Source organism: Colias croceus, chromosome 2 (assembly GCF_905220415.1).
Source record: "Colias croceus chromosome 2, ilColCroc2.1".
Taxonomy (NCBI): Eukaryota; Metazoa; Arthropoda; class Insecta; order Lepidoptera; family Pieridae; genus Colias; species Colias croceus.
Window position 1 is genome coordinate 2,383,741 of NC_059538.1, and position 18,840 is coordinate 2,402,580.

General features: G+C 33.3%; 1 protein-coding gene and 1 non-coding gene across 2 annotated transcripts in view; one reads left to right on the plus strand and one right to left on the minus strand.

Moving 5' to 3' along the window:
* Window positions 1-2,513: 2,513 nt before the first annotated feature.
* The window catches only part of LOC123705332 (fizzy-related protein homolog), a 68,232-nt gene continuing 51,905 nt past the window's right edge, over window positions 2,514-18,840 (minus strand). Inside the window, exons 5-10 of the mRNA XM_045654075.1 lie at window positions 16,143-16,277; window positions 13,832-13,946; window positions 12,932-13,053; window positions 10,806-10,974; window positions 9,889-9,998; window positions 2,514-5,544 (exon numbers count right to left, since the gene is read on the minus strand). Coding sequence (XP_045510031.1) covers window positions 5,368-5,544; window positions 9,889-9,998; window positions 10,806-10,974; window positions 12,932-13,053; window positions 13,832-13,946; window positions 16,143-16,277 — 828 coding nt within the window. The 3' untranslated portion in view covers window positions 2,514-5,367. The remainder of the gene's footprint in view (window positions 5,545-9,888; window positions 9,999-10,805; window positions 10,975-12,931; window positions 13,054-13,831; window positions 13,947-16,142; window positions 16,278-18,840) is intronic.
* Trnak-cuu lies at window positions 11,846-11,918 on the plus strand. The gene has a single exon. It is a non-coding gene; the product is annotated as a tRNA-Lys (tRNA).

The window sequence follows — 18,840 nt, forward strand, 5'->3', positions numbered from 1 at the left end:
GCTTTATGTGTTCAGGCATGTTGTGACTTTTCGTTCAGCGTATATGTGACCGCTCAAATAGTCACACAGCGGAAGTCACATTTGATAATCCTCTCGTAATAAAAACGGTTTAAAATATAACCACAACACTTATATTCATCAAAACTTTTGATCAACTTACATATAAAAACATTTAAAACAAAATTAACTAAATACTACAAGATAAATAGATAGAAATAAGCCAAAATATGGTCACATACCTGAATGAAGAATTTGGTCCCTGCGGCTTGCAAACACGCGTGCACTCCTTCTAAGCAGTTTTTGGACCCTGAAGGCTTCTAACCTGATAAGTTGCATAGCAGTAGCTATGGTGTTGACAGTAATGCAAAACTATTTGAACCACAGTAATTTCTTTTTTAGAAAATCGGTGACAAAACTGAACGTTCCGGGAAGGACAATTTTTTTGATTTTCTTTTTTATTTTTTTATATTTTATTTTTGTTATATAAGGTTATTATATTTTAACTATTATCACAGTAACTGATTATCCTGGACCAAATAAAACCTTAAAAGATGGTACCTTTCTAACAAAAAAGTTAAGAAATGATTTAATAAACGCGTAAGAGTAAGCAGGGGACAGCGTAAAATTACACATTTTTCAATGGTTATTTATAATTAACTTAACTTTATTTTAGATTATGTCATAGTTTTTGTTAAAAAAACAAAATATTGTATACGTTTCTTCACTTTGATAGCATATATAAATAATTCTGGCAACTACTTCATTATATAGAATTTAATGAATTCGAGGGACAGGTGAAAATCAGGGGGTATACATTTTTGTGAAAATGCCCAGCTACGTGTCTGTCTGTCCCCTAACTCCTAGTAGGGTACATGGAGTAAGGAGTTTATTATAATACTAAGTTGTTGTAGAGATTTAAGTTATGGATTGAAGCTTATTGAGATTGATTGATGATGGAACTTGCCTAATATATACTTACTTGTTGACTACTTCTTTGTAAACGCTAAGTGCCATAAAAAAAAGATGGCGCGTAACGGAAAAATGTTACACTAAATTTTTTTCCAACCCCGATGAAGAAGTTTCACTTCATAAAGAATTTTTTTTTTGGATAGTTCATTTATCCAAGAAGGCTCAAAAGACCATTTGCCTAAAATTAGTAGGTAGGTAATTTAGGTGTATGCACGACATAGTACCTAGTCCCTCAAACGTTGAACCTATTGAATCGAGACGATCCCATGCTAATCATTACTATTATAGATACGTAACGATCTAGTAACCTTGACACAATATTATTGCATTGGCCGGAGGTCCCAAGGGATTGTAAGATAGGAAATAATACTGAAGAGTGGAGATATTACATACAGCGCCATCTAGTTTGTAAACTAGATACATTTATTGTAGTGGTAGTGTGATCGAACCAGGCCCCAGGGCCTTTAGACAAACGTACGTAACGCCATGGAATAGAAACTGTTAACGCTAATTATTGACATAGGCTCATGACATTTTGGTAATGGTTCGATCACACTACCAACGACGCAGACGACCACGACCAAAGTTCCAATCTTGCCAAAATTGGTTCAAAATCAAAATTAAAATCTCCCGTCATTCTGGTACTCAGGAATAAAAAAATTCGAGGTCAATTAATAAAAAGAAATAGGGTTTTTTGCGATTTTCGCCGAGACGGTAAGTTTATCATACAATCACCTGAACCAAAATTGTATATAATCTAATTATCTATAAAAAAAGTTAAATACATTTTTTTCTAGGAGCCACCGTTTCTATGAAAAACCTGTTTGTTTATCCATTGATCTCAAATTTTTTTTTTCCAAACACCAATACGACAGGAAATTCTAAAATTTCATTTTTAATTGTGTTTTGCACAATTTTATTTAATTGCGACTGGATGAAAATTTTGTTCGTGGTCGTCGTTGTCGTTGGTAGGGTGACCGAATCCTTATGCAAAACATCATACGCTTATGTCAATTTCTATCGATAGCGTATTCTATTCCTTGGCGTTTTGCCGTTTGGCTAAGGCCCTAGAGACTATTTGAAGCCCACGGATGTTTCTGGTAAAACGTAGACTACACGATCAAATTCAAATTATAACATTAATTACTTCAGAATCTATAGTATTAACATTTTATAACGTTTTATTTTGTGTGAATCTATACTAATATTATAAAGCTGAAGAGTTTGTTTGTTTGTTTGAACGCGCTAATCTCAGGAACTACTGGTCCGATTTGAAAAATTCTTTCGGTGTTAGCTAGCCCATTTATCGAGGAAGGTTATAGGCTATATATCATTACGCTACGACCAACAGGAGTGGAGCCATGGGGGTGAAACCGCGCGGCGCAGCTAGTCATTCATACGAAACAAGCTGACAAACACTTTTTGAAGTATTTATTTTTATAATTTTTAAGTTTGAGAGCAGTTCCATGTCGCTTAGTAAGGTTGGAAAAAACATGAGTTTCTTATCAGGGCAATATCAACAGAGTATAAATAAAACAACCATAGATAAATCACACAGTTTAATATTTAATCTACAATACAGATTACATGAACACTTAAATTACATGTTATTTCTATATCAGTCTATCTTTACATAGTGCATCAATATATTATTTTTCTCTATGTATAAATATATCTTTTATATAACGGGACTAACCGCATTAATTTTAAATCGTATATTACAGCGTGCACTCTTGTTATATTTTCTTATTATTAGCGGTCGTTATTTTTAAATATTAATTTAAATAATATGCCTTGAATCGAATGTAATTTCGCATTCTTACACGACCTTAATAAAGGTCTATGTTTCACTATATGTTTTTCATCTTAAACTTTTTAATACTTAAAACATGATTAACTTATGTTGAGAAAATTATAATTTAAACAATATTTGGGTATATTTAGATGGGTAAATTGAATTTTTTATAATATCTACTTAACCTACTTGTATTACATAATTCTTTATTTAAGTATGCTAAGCTATGACAGAAAATGTGGAAACGGGAAAAGACAGTCACAGAAAGAAACTATTGTATGGTGGTGGAAAAGAAATAAAAAAATAAAAAAATAAACATAGAGATTAGAGACAGATAATGAAAATTAAATTTCTTAATACGTATATCTCGATGGGATAAATGATAATCATCAATCCAAGGCAGATTAACATTTTTAGTGACTATTAGTGTTGAACACTAAATACCAAAAAACACACATGTTAATAACACGAAGAAAAAAATTTTATTTGGTTTCGACCACACCTCTTAAGCTACAGCGACTATCACCTCCGCTGAGCATCACCATTTTTGGCTCAGCAGAAACAGAGATTATAACCGCGTCTACACTCTACATTGCACAAATCCAATCAAATTATATATCTAATAGGAATTTACAATATATGAAAAAAAAACATCTTATTAGAAGAGGGTACCTCGAAATAACTCGTGGCGGGAGAAACGGTGGAATACACACGTCTCTTTCTATTCTACTATGTGAGAAAGAGACGACAATATTTTTTTTGTTCCCGCCTCGAGCGGATCTTAAGCTACGCAATAATTTAGTCTAAATCAAAAATAAATATAGCACACAACAATAGATTTCCAGATTTTTCCATTTTTTTTTTTTTCAATTTTTTGACAGTAATGAGATCATAAGAGGTACCTCCATTTAATATTTTCCAAGCTCTGTTATATCCTAATAAATGCTAGAAAAAAACTTAAACTACGTTCCTCTAAAAGGCAAGGGAATATTAATTTGTTTAAGTAATTATGTGAATTGTTAAATAATGTTCATAAATATATACAGGTACTTATTATTTAGTGCAATATATCTAATCGGTGTTCTTGTTACAATGTTATGTTAAACTATCTGCTAAACTAATATTAATAAAACTTTGAAAAAAGCACGATAAAATTTATCGTGAAATATAAGGCTCGTCACACACTAGTCGTAATTTTACGACTTGTGAATAAGGGGCCTTATTTATTATGTTTTGTCTACACGCAAGGTTTGTGCATGCAACTTGTATGAAGCATGCACAAGCCTTTTATTCCGTGTATCCAGAGCATAAATTGATACATAACATCACAAGAATTTATACATAATATACAATTCATCATTGCATTTAATTTCAATCCGAAATTGATATATAAAGCAAATACAACTTTAAATCGAAATTTTAGACACAATTTTTTATAAGAATATCTTTTAATATGCTACGCGGATATTTTATATGAAAATATATATTTTCCTTAGCTTAAAGAAAAGCTTCCATTTATGTTACACTTATAATTTCACCGCAAAACATGCCGCGTAGTATAATAACACAATTTAATACAAGACCAAATATATACGAAAAAATTGAATCGAAAATGATAAAACGATCAAAATATACAGCTTAATCAAATTTGTGTAAATAACTACTAAATAGATATTTACTATAAACACGATTTCTTTGTATTAACAACATTATTAAAATATGTATGAAAAATCATAAATATAGTAAATATCACAATAAATATACACAATTAATGATACAAATACATATAACATGTAAATTCGATACACAAACAAATGTACAAATAGTTCAAAAGAAAATGTTCATTTGTTATCCGCCATAGAAAATTAAAAAACAATCAAAATTTTAAACGACCAATGAAATTTCGTCAAAATGACGTCAAAAAATGGTCTGATTGGTTAATACATTAGCAGATAACAAACTTAACACAAGTAATTCCATATGATTTTAGTATATTTTGTATTATTGTAGCAAAGTTCTTTTTTATATTATACCATAATTAAAGAGGAAAGATTCGACAATCACCCGTCTCACTCTAAAACATTGAAACGCATGTACGCTAGAGCGAAACGGCACGATTCTCTCACCTTCATTTACGCAAATATAAATTCGAAAATAAATACAAATAGAACTAAAACAAAAGCTGCGTAACGAAATATTCGCTAAATACATCTAAAAATAACACGATCACAAACCAAACTGTTTTGGCAAATTGTCTATGCCGATTGGCCACACCGCACGTATTATAGTATTATGCCGTAAACGAACCGATGTTGTAAAAACCGTTGCACTTGTACTGTGTGTGTAAAAAAATCCGAAAACAATAGTTCTCAAAGAACCAATTTGCATAATGAACGATATTAACCAACATCAAAATGTCCGCACAGTTTCTACCAAATCACATACAACCATTTTCACCAATTGATAGAAGTTTCTACCAAATTTTATGCACTCTCTACCCCCACATTTGACAGTTACTTCTACCAAATCGCCGACTCTTTCTACCACGTCCACTCCGTTTGACAGTAATTTCTACCAAATCGCCTACATTTTCTACCATCACCTTATCTCAACGCCGTGTACAAGTTGAGTACACTTTTATTCTCTTTGTGGGATGGTGTTTTCGAGAAAACGTTCCAGAAACGCAGAGTTTCATCGCCCGCGCCTGTTACTATAGCTTCGCCGTCGGGAGATAGCGCGAGATATAATACTCTGTAGGAATGTCCCGTTAGTTTCGCCACCTGGGAAAAAAAAAACGTGAGTTATAATAAAAATATAATATCATTATCATCCATTGAGATAATATTATATGGAGACGACACCGCCTACATCACTTATGTTCCGCTCAACATACGCCATATGGCGTAACTGCACGCTCATTTTTTATTTGTTTTAAAGTGAAACGCATCAAATATGCCTCGTGTGTGTTACGATATTGCACAAATAATACAAATAATACGGAAAAGTGCAAAGGAATAACTTTCATCGGTAAGTACCTAACTAGATAATAATTTTTAAAACTTAGTTAGAGCAAAAAAATGGCGCACAGATTTTGTTCGTGGTGTCTCCTCTATATATGTATATCTCAATGTTATCATCATCATAATTGTAATCAGGTTAATCATTGAACATTTGCAAAATAACGATAACCATTTTAATCTTATTATTGCCAAATATAGGTTCAAGCCATATTTCACCACGCAAACTCAAATTCTTTTTCGTTCTCGGTCCTGCTAATTCTCTCACGATATTTTTTTTTTAATTTTCACATTTGAATTTTAATTTTGAACGCTTGTTTCAAAGTTGCAGATGTTACTAACTAGGTACTGACACGTCTTGTGGAAAAAATATAATAACAGCTTATTTTTTTTACAAATATTTGAATGGTTTTCCTACTATATACATATCTATACTAATATTATAAAGGTTTGTATGTATGTATGGTTTTCACGCATGAACTACTGGACCGATTTTGACGAAATTTGGCACAGACAATCTTTAGACCCTGAGAAAGAACATAGGCTACCTTTTATTGCGAAATATGTACCACGGGCGAAGCCGGGGCGGACCGCTAGTTTCATAATACAAAACAGAAACAAATTTGAAATCGAACCTCGAAAACTAATTAAAATAAAATTAAACTTATTCCTGAATATTTTTATAAATATCTATACATATAATAAAATCGTAGGAAAGTCAAAACTGTACATTGAATATTTTTTTAAAAGAATACATAATCCATGATCTATAATCGATATAGAAGCCAAAAACATAGTTTTTAGAATTTTTGTCTGTTTGTCTGTTTGTCTGTTTGTCTGTATGTATTTCCTTGCTAATCTCAGAAAGTACTGCATAGATTGACTTCAAATTTTGCATGAATATTACTAACAGGTCGGGTGAGGCTATAGGCTACATATTATCAAGCTATCACCTACGGGGGAGGAGCTGTGAACCTTTATTTTTCTTACGTATTCCGTGTATTACGACAGCGTACAATCTAAAGACTCATGTTTAAATGTTGGTTTCGAGTAAGCCATGCTATTATCTAGCTTTACAAAATAAAAACTATGTCATTTACGTAATTTGGGCAGAGAAACAGTTTAATGAATTTAGTAGTATAAAGACAAATTAGAAACAGCGCCATCTATTAAATGTTATAAAAATCAATTCAATTTACACGTTAACTATTGGAAATTAATAATCAAATGACGCATATATAAATGTTGTTTGACAATATCTATATTGACACTATAAAAATTATGCCATTTAAGTAACTTGGGAAGAGAAACATAGCTTAAAGAATGTAAGTTGTATAATGTTAATTTTGTAACAGCGCCATCTATGAGATTTCGTAAAAATCAAATCAATTTACATGTTAACACTACTGAACACAATGTTAAAAATTAATAATTTAAATATAATTATGTTATTTATTTATTTAACTCTTTAACCCATATCTTCCGTTCCCTATAAGATATATTTCGTGTAAATAATAAACTACATTTTTTTAAAGTGAGGGTAGATGTTTATTATTTTAAGTAAAAATAGACACCATTATCTACAGTTAATCTAATGATTGTGTTCCAAAGAGTATAATAATATATTGTTGTGTTCATTAGTTACAATTTTAAAAATCTTCGTGTTTTATAAATTTACTAGCTTACCGCCCGCGGCTTCGTCCGCTTTGTCTAAAATCTAATAAATTATGTACTAAAACCTTCCTCTTGAATCAGTCTATCTATTAAAAAAACCGCATCAAAATCTGTTGCGAAGTTTTAAAGATTTAAGCATACAAAGGGACATAGGGACACAGGGACACAGAAAGCGACTTTTTTCATACTATGTAGTGATATTTATCAAGCAATTGAATGCCATAAAACAAAAAATATCTTCGTGTTTTGTGAATTTTCACCATCATGCGTTCCCACAAAAGGTAAGTTGTTACTTACAGGTATTTATTGAAATGAAATGAAATGAAATGAATGATTCTTTTATTATTTTGAGGTGCATTGGGAACAGAAGTTTTTGATAAAATTTTATTTGTAAGTAGTTTTTTTTATAGATTTACAGTTAACTTTTGATTTTTTTATTTACAGATTCAATGCTAATAAAATTATATCGCCTTTGGAAGACGATTTCTGCTGATATTTTTACTACACCACTTGAAAATTGATGATTTGATGATAAAGACAGTAGCAGCGAGGATTAAGTGGAAATTAGTAATCATCCGCTTCGTCAATTTTTGACTGAAGTTAATGTCCAACGTCCAATGGTTCAATCATTGGAAGTATCTCGGGAAATTTTGGAGGATATTTTTCAGGAAGGAGAGGAGGGGTAGCCAACCACATATCAAACTACTACGTTTTAGTACCGAAAAAATTTTTATTGCCAAATGAAATGTAAATTTTGCACTCACAACTTTACAAGTAATGTTTTTATTTTGACTTTGCGGTTATCTGATTATAATATTTATCGTTATGGCTATCGACGTACCGACCGTACTGGGATCAGAGTAGGTACATGATATACAGTTCATCATCCAGGATTGCTTAGAGCATTTTCACACTGAAAAAGATGTTTTCTTTGAATCGTAGTTGCTTCATTTATTTATTTTTAATCATTTTACATAATATGTTTTATATTTTATAAATATATCATTTTCATTATTTAAGTAGATAAAATAAATTATGTAACGGTTTTATAAGAAAACACATTATAGTTAGGCGACGGTGATTTCTTCCAGGCAAAAGATATTCATCAGCTCAATAAAATTGAACAGTATGTTAGTTATTCTTTAGATTCACAATTGTAATGAGCATTTCCGCATGCAAGTTGTATCGTAGTTTAGATATATCATAGTTTTTACATATTAAAGTTCCAACAAAACCCTCAAATTTTTTAGTAGAGTTGAGCAAGATAATTTGAAAAATGTGCCGTGTTAAGTATTATAGAAAAGGTTAGTTCGTTGGTAATTATTATTTCTTCTTCATTTACATGTTGTTAGTAAAAATAAACTTTAACTAACAGTCAAAGTAGTCAAAGTATAATATTGTAACATTCATTCATCATTTTTTGTATAGGCGATATTAACGTAGTATGTTCTTTTTGTAATGCTTTATAGTGTAGTAAGGCGAGTCGGCTTTCGTTTGAAGATACACCGGAACCTTTCACAAAATCACTACTTTTAGAGGAACATACTGTGCAATTAGCGTTTAGCTACTATTATGTATTCTGTGGTGCAATGTAAACTGTTATTAGACAATATTCGCTCTTATAGTAGTGCGTTTCAAATGATCCTTTGGTGCTCAATAATTATCAGAAGATCCGTTCATGCTTACTTTTAAGATACAAGGTCAAGTTTACCATTTGATAGGATCCCTTTTGCCTGAAGGCCAAGCTAAGTTTGTTTAAATATATTTTGTATTCGACTACAACGAATCGTGGAATACAAGAAATCAATATTTCTCAAATTTAAAACTGAACTCATTTCACAATTTTAGAACAGGTTAATTCGTATGTATGCAGTTTTAAATCGACATTAGAAGCTTTTCCTCAAGATGGTGATATCGGCACTCAGGAACTCCCTGGACGTGTTATAACGCCCAGGCCACAGTATTACAATTTTTCCTACAGTAGGGCGACGAATGTATTTTCGCATAGCAACGGAGGGGAACTCGCGGGGGGTCAAGTGACGCGGGCCACGTACCACAAACATGCTTAGTTTGTGGTATCGAGCGCGAAAGATAGTCATCGTGTTTTTAGTAAAGTTACTAGGTAAACTAACGTAATTTAATACTTAGGTACATATTCTATAATGGTGTGCTCAAACTGTTAATCTACATTTAATTTAGATTATTATTTGATACTAAGTAATGTAGAATTTAAACCACATTCATGTTTTCTTCAGATTTTAAGATTTTCTTATCAGAGTGTTCAATTTTAATGTAGTTAAATTTTATAAGAGACAATAATTAAGAAAATTTTAAAATAAAGTGTCACGTATTTTTTTTAAACGACGAATGACGAAAAACGACCTAATCGCGGACGAAGTCGCGGGCAACAGCTAGTAAACAATATAATATTACCTGTGTGAGCGACGGATACTTCCACACGAGTATCTGGTTCTGCGAGTAGCCGTGCGTCGACACGAGCTCGCTCGAGTGCTTCGACCAAGCTAGGTTGCACACTTGTGAGCCTGGAATGAAGGAGAAATAATGTTTTATTATAAATTCATGCCGATTTAAATATGGTGAAGAATATGGATGGTGTGTTTGTTAGATTTTTTAAGCTATTGCATAGCTTCTATCGCGGGCCTTGAGCGCGGGGACCGAATCCAGAAATTCCGTAACGAAAAAACCTCACGCTCCCCACTCCGATGGGCGGAGGTGTGACTTGAAGGCATGCTATGCAATAGCTTTACCGCGGCAGTCCCCGAGTGCCACACGTTTTTTTTTATAATAATATTTTAATGACTATTATAGTATGAAAACCTAGAATTGTAAGTTATAAATTATAATATTTTATAAGAATAAATAGTTGTTATTTGTTATGGATTGTGCATGTATGCGTATGTATTCATGTGCATAGAGCCCGCGAGTGTGTGCAGAATATAATTTGGGTGTGTACGTGCAAAGGCGTGTGAAATGTATTACATATTACTTTCGTGCATATGATGTTTGAATTGTTTTACGTCAGCATGTTAAAGTGCGTAGAAACGTGTTCATATGTCACAATATGAGTGTTTGTGTTTGTGTGATGGCAGCAGCCGGTGATGGTGGTGTGCGTGTGAGCTGTGTGAGCGTGTGTGCGTGTAAGCTGCGTAAGCGTTTGTGCGTGTGACGTGCGTAAGAGTGTGTGCTTGTGAGCTGCGTGAGCGTGTGTGCGTTTGACGTGCGTAAGCGTGTGTGCGTGTGAGCTGCGTGAGCGCGTATTCTGTGTGCGTATGAACATGTATGCAAATATAATGTCACGTGTGTGTGTGTGTGTATGTATGTGCACTCACCGGTATCAACACACTGCATCGGCTGCGATGTAAGCGTGTTCCAGAATCGTATACACCGATCGGCTGTACCACCGCCCGAGGCGAGCAGCCCGTGCTGGTGGGGCGACCAGGCTATCGCCTTCACAGCGGCCACGTGGGAGGAATACGTTTGCACGGGTGATGTGGAGTGCTGAAATATTCAAATAAATGAATTAATAACTGTGAATGATACTTTACTGTACTAGCCGTTTGCTTGGAAAGAGTTCAAATCAAATCATTTATTTGCAATCAAACAATGTTATAACACAACAGACAACTTACTATAATAACTATAAAATGTGTGTGTGTAAAATGGAGCTACATCTGCCATCAAACTGTTTTACAGTTTGGCAGAGTACTAAGTTATTATGTATCTGTTTGTTTTGTACTGAAATGAAAAATAAAATAAAAAATAATAATTTATTGTGATATTTTGAACAATGTCTCCTATGCTAGGAAAAAACCTGAGTTATAGGAGACATTTGAAATATAAAGTAGCCTAATATGTATGTGGAAGAAAAATTGATTTTATTAATTAATTTTTAGTTCGTCGAATTCCCCTTGGATTTAGGATAATAATACCGATAAAAAAAACATAAGGAAACGATTTTTAGGAAAACGTCAAGCCGGCTTGAGCCGAGGCGAGCAGCATAGTAGTTATAAAAAAATATTCAACAATATACGTTTATGAAACTATCACGAATTTGTAACAAAGGTTAAGAAATATATTATAAAATAATCCATACTAATATTATAAATGCGAAAGTAACTCTGTCTGTCTGTCTGTTACAATCACGCCTTAACTACTGAACCAATTTGCACAAAATTTGGTATAGAGATATTTTAATACCTGAGAAAGGATATAGGATAGGTTTTATCCCGGAAATCCCACGGGAACGGGAACTATGCGGGATTTTCTTTGACGGCGCGGGCGAAGTATACGAATTATACTTTGTTTCTGGAACAATGCCAACACGGGGATGGCGTGTTTATTGAATAACAATTTCATCAAAATAGGACAAGCCCGGCTAGCTCAGTCGGTAGAGCATGAGACTCTTAATCTCAGGGTCGTGGGTTCGAGCCCCACGTTGGGCGAATAATATTTTTATTTTTGTTACTTTTTTTACATAAAGATTTTGAAGTACATAATATGTTTTATTCATATTATTCATTTGTATACATTTTTATTCGCTTGTTGTAATGTTGTTTCTTTTGTAAGGAGATATTTAGTAATTAATAAATAAATAAAATATATCACCAAGCAATAAACTTTAATTAATTCAGTCTGCGTTTTGCCCATGAAGGTAATTAAATGAATTTGGCATTTTTATGTTTAGTCTATTAATTAATTAAGATAACTGGGTTTATTTTTAATATCAAAAAAGCTTACTCGGGGGTCAGTGGCCCTATTTTATTATATTCAATGAGCAGAGTGATGACAATTATGATTTTTTTTTCCTGAACAAATCAAATACATATCCTTATGTGAGTGTATGTGTTTATAGCCTTCTATGCAGGCGCAAAATCATTCACAAGATAATATTAATCAAGATAAAAGTATTTCTTTATATTTTTTGTACTTATTTTTTTACATGTAACATTTTTAATTATTACACATATAAATACATAAACATAACAAAACCGTTGAGACCAGGAAATCGTTATCATCTATATCTATTTGTTCACCGCAAAACGTAAATACTAAATTATATTGTGTGACACACAAACCGCAATCTCACCATGAGAACTGTTTTGTTTTTGCTTATATTGGCAAAAAATATATATAATGCATAATATGTAAATTAAAGACTAACTAAAGTACGCAACTACATAGGTCCGCAAAAAAATTGTATCGGGGGATATTTAATTTCTATAAAAAAAAAAATCTAACATCTTAAAAGTTGCGTTATGTATGAGCAATGAATAAATAAATAACCTCGATACTACACGATGTTAGTTAAAATTTTAATCTTTTAAAAACTTTTGTGTATAAGCATATCACACTACAACCAAAATGGAACATTCATTTTAAAGAAATCCCAAAAAATGATAAAAAATATTTTTTTTTAGTACAGGCTAAGTTACAAAGCCATAAATTACAAACTTACCATAGACCACACGAAGAGTTTATTATCATTGCCGCCAGACGCTAGCGATTGACCGTCGGGAGACCACTTTAGACCGCACACTTCTTGTCTATGCCCTTGTAACACTCGGGACGCTTGTGTGGCTGAAAAATTATGAAAAATATCGTGAAAATAACTGTTTTTCTTATAAACTTTTCAACGATTCTTAATAGTTGACTAACTAATTCCAATTAAAACTAATTCTGCGACATTTTTCGTTACTAAACAAATAACAAGATTAAACAATAAACGCCAAAAAAGGTAAAGATAAGTAAAGCTATGACGTATAATAAATGGCATTAAATTCGAATGATGCATATACCTATTTGTTATTTTAGTAATAATATTAAGGATAATATTTACATTATATTAAACTCGAAATTATTTTAATAATAATTAACAAATATTATTGACGTTTATGCACTGTGGAAATTTCCAGGCGGATTTTCCTAACTCCGTAATTATTGTCTTAACTCAATAGTTGATAGTTACGAAATTTTAGCATCAATAGTTAAAGTATTATAAATGCGAATTTTTGTCACCAGGCGTTTTCAGATCCAAAAACCTAAATTTATATACTAGGGATTGCGAACCCAATTTTCATAAGATTTAAGTTCAATATTAAATACACAACAATACGCGTGTACTCCATAAAACAAGCAATCTAAACCAACCCTATACACACTACGACTCGAATATCGCATACACACAAGACGTTCCCAAAGCATCCGGAACATTAAATTTCTATACAATAATTATCAACCCTAAACTCAAGCTCATAAAGTTCAAAATTGCATACACATCCCTACACGTGTTTACGAAACTGCCAATCCAAACTAACCCCTACTCCCATACAAAAAATGTCTTTTATCGCATACTCACGTGGCGTTCTCGTATCCCGCTGCCGTATGTGCCTGTCTCGGGACCCAGAGCTGAGCATGTCACCGTTCCACGCTAGAGCACCCACACGGGCAACGTGACCTTGTAACTTTGATACCTGGAAAAATAATAGTTGAACTGAAACTCAAACTCATACTTAAACTCAAAACTAAACTCAAGCTAAAACTTAACTCATACTCGACATTTATCTTAATTCAAACTTGTACTAAGACACCTTTTCAATTTCAAACTGAAGCTTTGATTCGTTCAAGGCTGTTTTCAAAAGCACTTTTGTCAAACAAGTGTTGATAATTATTAAAAAAACAAAATACCCGACTGCACACTAAAAAAAGAGTAAAAATCCTATATTAATTACTCCCGTGATTGAAATGAATCTAATGATACCGCATACATATTTTTTTAAAGGGAAATTTAGAAAAAATATTATTATGTCTTTATCCCGTGGGACTTTTAGGATAAAATGTATCCTATGACACTCCCGTAATCAAGACAAATCTAACGATACCTCATACATCAAAATCCATCAAGCCGTTTAGGCTACAGGTGGTCACAAAGGAAAAGACATACATACATACTTACATACACTCGAAAAACATTACCCTCCTTCTTTGGCAGTCGGGTAATTACACATAATAACTAATAATGATAATATGGTAGCATTATAGTCATTAACTCATTAAATCCTAATAATAGAGCCATAGTTAACAATTAAACTCCCACCACCGATTTAATAGAATATTTTGAACAGTAGGTAGTTCAATAAAAAACCCATTCTTATAATATTACATATTGATACGCAAATCTACTCTGAAACATACGAGTATCCCACTGCGTAAAGCATATAAATAAAAATAGTATTATTAGGAAAAAGCACGCGAAAAGCCAAAGTTCACTGACACCTGGTCACATTAATATGGCAAATTAACAACACCTATCTTCGGCACTGCATTGTTGATACATGCATAGTATAAAGATAAGAAGTAGGCCGTCTCCGAGCGTTTAGGAACGCACGGTACATAAACTCGGGACGCGCAGGGTTGTCACTTGTCACGTTGATATCTATACAAAATGTTGTATATATATAAAAATGAAATCCGTTTCGCGTTGTCACGGCATCACGTGTGAACGGGTGGACCGATTTCGATAATTCTTTTTTTATTGTATTCCTTGAAGTACGAGGATGGTTCTTACTACGGACGGCTAGTTTAAAATAATTGTAAATACAAACACCGACCGCTCACAGCAATGGGATGCCCCTGACGCGACCAGTCCATGAGAAGGAACCGAGAGACGCTGTGTGCGTGCGTCAAGCTTGCGTACGTACATGCGCTCCGCGTACATACAAACTGCGCGATGTATCTTTGCTCGAAGTTACCTTACTTGTTCTCTTTATACTATGACACATGTTTACATATAATACAAACGGGTTTTGTTCTCGTTTAGAAAACCAGGGCATACGATCTGATCGAATGCAATAAAACATGCGAATTAATTATTTCACACTCGGGTTGCTAGGCAACCGGCTAATGCGATGTGACAGCCTCACGTTTGGTTACGCAATCTGTACAGTGCAAGTGCCTTTGAACTCTGATGAATTATCCCTAAATGTATATGAGAAATTATGCATACTTGATGCGGATATTGTAAATACGAAAGTTTAACTGTATGTAAGTCTGTCTGTCTGTTAAAACATGAAACTGATTTCGGTGTCAAATGAATGAAAATAGTTGCAGACATAGGGTTTACAAAAACCAACCCCTAAATCGTTTAAATAACTAATAGGCAATGAACACAGATAGGATATTAATAATTTTGAACAATAATTTATCTCTTATCTACTGATAACGAGATGTAAATTAAATAATAAAAAGACGAGCCGGTTGAGTAAAAGCTATGACTATTCATAAGGAAAGTCTAGATAGATAATAATTTATATGTTTTCTAGATCCTAGTTGGTTATTGTAATAAATGATACGATTATACAGTTCGAGTTTTGACAATACACCTGCTAAGCAATAAATTATTATTTTATCCCAAATTAAATTATTTAGTTTACATTAATCTTTTATTAAAAGGAATGCAAACTCTACTCAAATTATTTGATTTAGGGATAAATTTTATATTATACTAGCTGTGCCATACGGTTTTATCCGCACTGCTCCGCTCCTGTTGGTCTTAGCGTGATGATATATTATATAGCCTATTAATAGTTCCTGATATAAGCGCGTTCAAACAAACAAACTCTTCAGCTTTATAATATTAGTATAGATTTCTTATTGGGGCAAGAACTCACCTCCTTATTAACGGACACATCCCATACACTAATGTGCCCCTTCTGCGTGCCCACGGCGACCAAGTGCCCCCGCTCGCTCCACGCCACCGATGTGACTGTATTGCCCTCTGATGACAGGTCGCAGAGCCTGGTGACCTGCGGAGTGGAAATATTTAGATGAATAGTTTGTTCTAGTGTATTTCTAATTGTAGAAGTATAGATATATAGATACGTAATATTTAGATTTTAGATGAACACATTTTCGTTATGGCACAGATGTATTGCAACAAGAATAAACATAACCCATTGAGCCCCAAGCGGCCCGATCGGTCCCAGACACAATACGATTTTCTATTATGTCTGTGGTTCCGGGGCCTGAGTTATTACGGTATATCATTAAAATATAGAAAAGTGTGTATGTAGTAGTGTGATAGTGTCTGCTGAATACGGACACCATTCAGGAAATACGTGTTCTAAATTAATAACATAAATATTACACTATTTAAATGACGATATTAAATACAATATATGAAATAATAGTTGGATATCAATAATCTATAATTGCCATATTAAAATAAAAAGTTAGACCAGTCATTATGCGCTTGCGCATCAATAATTGCCTTTATTAATTGTAAGATCTTGCATATCAATACTAAATTAAATTCCTCAGATATTGGTATAAATTTTAAACCAAAAAAATGCCCCTAGATCGTACCCATATATTAGTTTTTACTACTTACATTCATCAGCGACCAGAATCAATTTGAAACGTCACACAATAAAATATGGTCGATAATTAAAATTATAAAGTAGCCTACCATGTTCCCAAGTGATCCAAGAATAGCAGTTTAATTAATCGTTAAAATCTAGCGTTCGTAAACCAGATAGCCGCCATGATTACATATTATGCAATGGTATAAATATGCAACGACCGAGAGCTACTGGTTAAACATGGCGTGAGAATAAATACATAATTCAAAGAATTTCTGTATTAGTGTTTTATTGATGACTAGATTTCCGCCCGCGGCTTCGCCCGCGTTTGCAAAGGAAAACCCGCATAGTTCCCGTTCCCGTGGGATTTCCGGGATAAAAACTATCCTGTGTTAATCCAAGTTACCCTCTATATGTGTGCTAAATTCGGTTCGGTTCATTGTAATCGGTTCAGTAGTTTTTACGTGAAAGAGTAACAAACATCCATACATCCATACTTACAAACTTTCGCCTTTATAATATATAATAAGATTTTCCCTGGTAGCTTTATTAAATCCCTAGAAGCTTTTTATGTGTCTAAATAAACATAAATCTTTACTAGAAGCTTTTTATGTGCAATCGTCTAAATAACAACAAACATTTAAGTTATCTTTAATAGGTATTTTACGTATTTGTATTATTTTAACCTTTCCAGGATTTAGTGCCTACGCCCTTTTACTAATTTTCGTGTCAGAACAAAGAGCATGTGCGTCACCTGATTTTAACTACTCCCTACATCCACTAGTTTAGTAGAAGGTACTTTTTTGTATTAATCGACCTATTTTCCAATTCTATAAATCATCAATAGCATAGCACCACTAAATACCTACAAAAATGAAACCAAACATAAAACTCCTCCCCCAATCCTGCCTTCTAATACCACAAAACGCATCCGCAGTCACACAAACGATTGCCATCTCTCGCGCCGGGTTCACTGCCACTGCAGTACATCTAAACTAGTCCACCTCCACACTGGTCCACGGCCGCTACCAGACGAGATATGGAGTTACATTCTACTCACGACGACGATTTGCATAGACACGATCACACGATATCGCCGACTTAGTATAGTTTCAACGTCTTCATATAAAAAATGGCTATTAACAACTTTGAAATTAAAATAACAAGTGTAGTGACCATACTACACAAAATTACAGGCAATATCTCCCTGCTAATTATTATTATTTCATTCCTATTATTATGTCTTTTGATTTAATCAAATCAGCGACAACACAATCAAAGACAATGCAATAGATCAAATTCAAGCGCTAAGAACCAATATAAAGTTATAGATGGAATCAAAACTTCAGCTTGTAAGGAACATTTCAAATAAACCTAGAAAACTTTCCTCATTATTTGCTTAGACTGTATTTGAAGCAAAGCCAACCTAAGCCCTTCTTCAGAAAGCAATCTTCTAAACCAGTTTAACGATGCATGAGCTGATAAACACAGCTAAACTGATTAAGAAATACCACAGGTTCAGAAGAAAATGCCCGAAGGTTTTAATAAGAATCACGTTTTACCACGGCATAAATATAGCTGTTTATTCATATATTACACTCTTCTATTAATGGTTTTAAATAGTATGTTTTAACACCTATAAAATATGTGATAACTTGTAAACAGACGCTACATAATTCTGCGCAAAAGTACATTTCGACAATTGTGCACTAAACTTCTGGTCACGTACGACAAACACGAGCGAGCTCATCTCCAAAGTTTAATTAGAAACATGTTTATTTTAAAACAGCATCTTACGTAATAAAGTTCCCCATAATGATATGATTTGAAAACAAAAAATCTCCGAGCGACGCATTTAAAATGGCACTGCCCTTACTAGGTTACTGACCAAACAATCCTCACGTAACGGCACCTATGTCATGCAGACAGTCGAAATCCAGTCGTTTTGCTATTATTAATTAAATGCCTAGACAGAAACGCATAGAGGTAGGTGACTTATTGAACACTC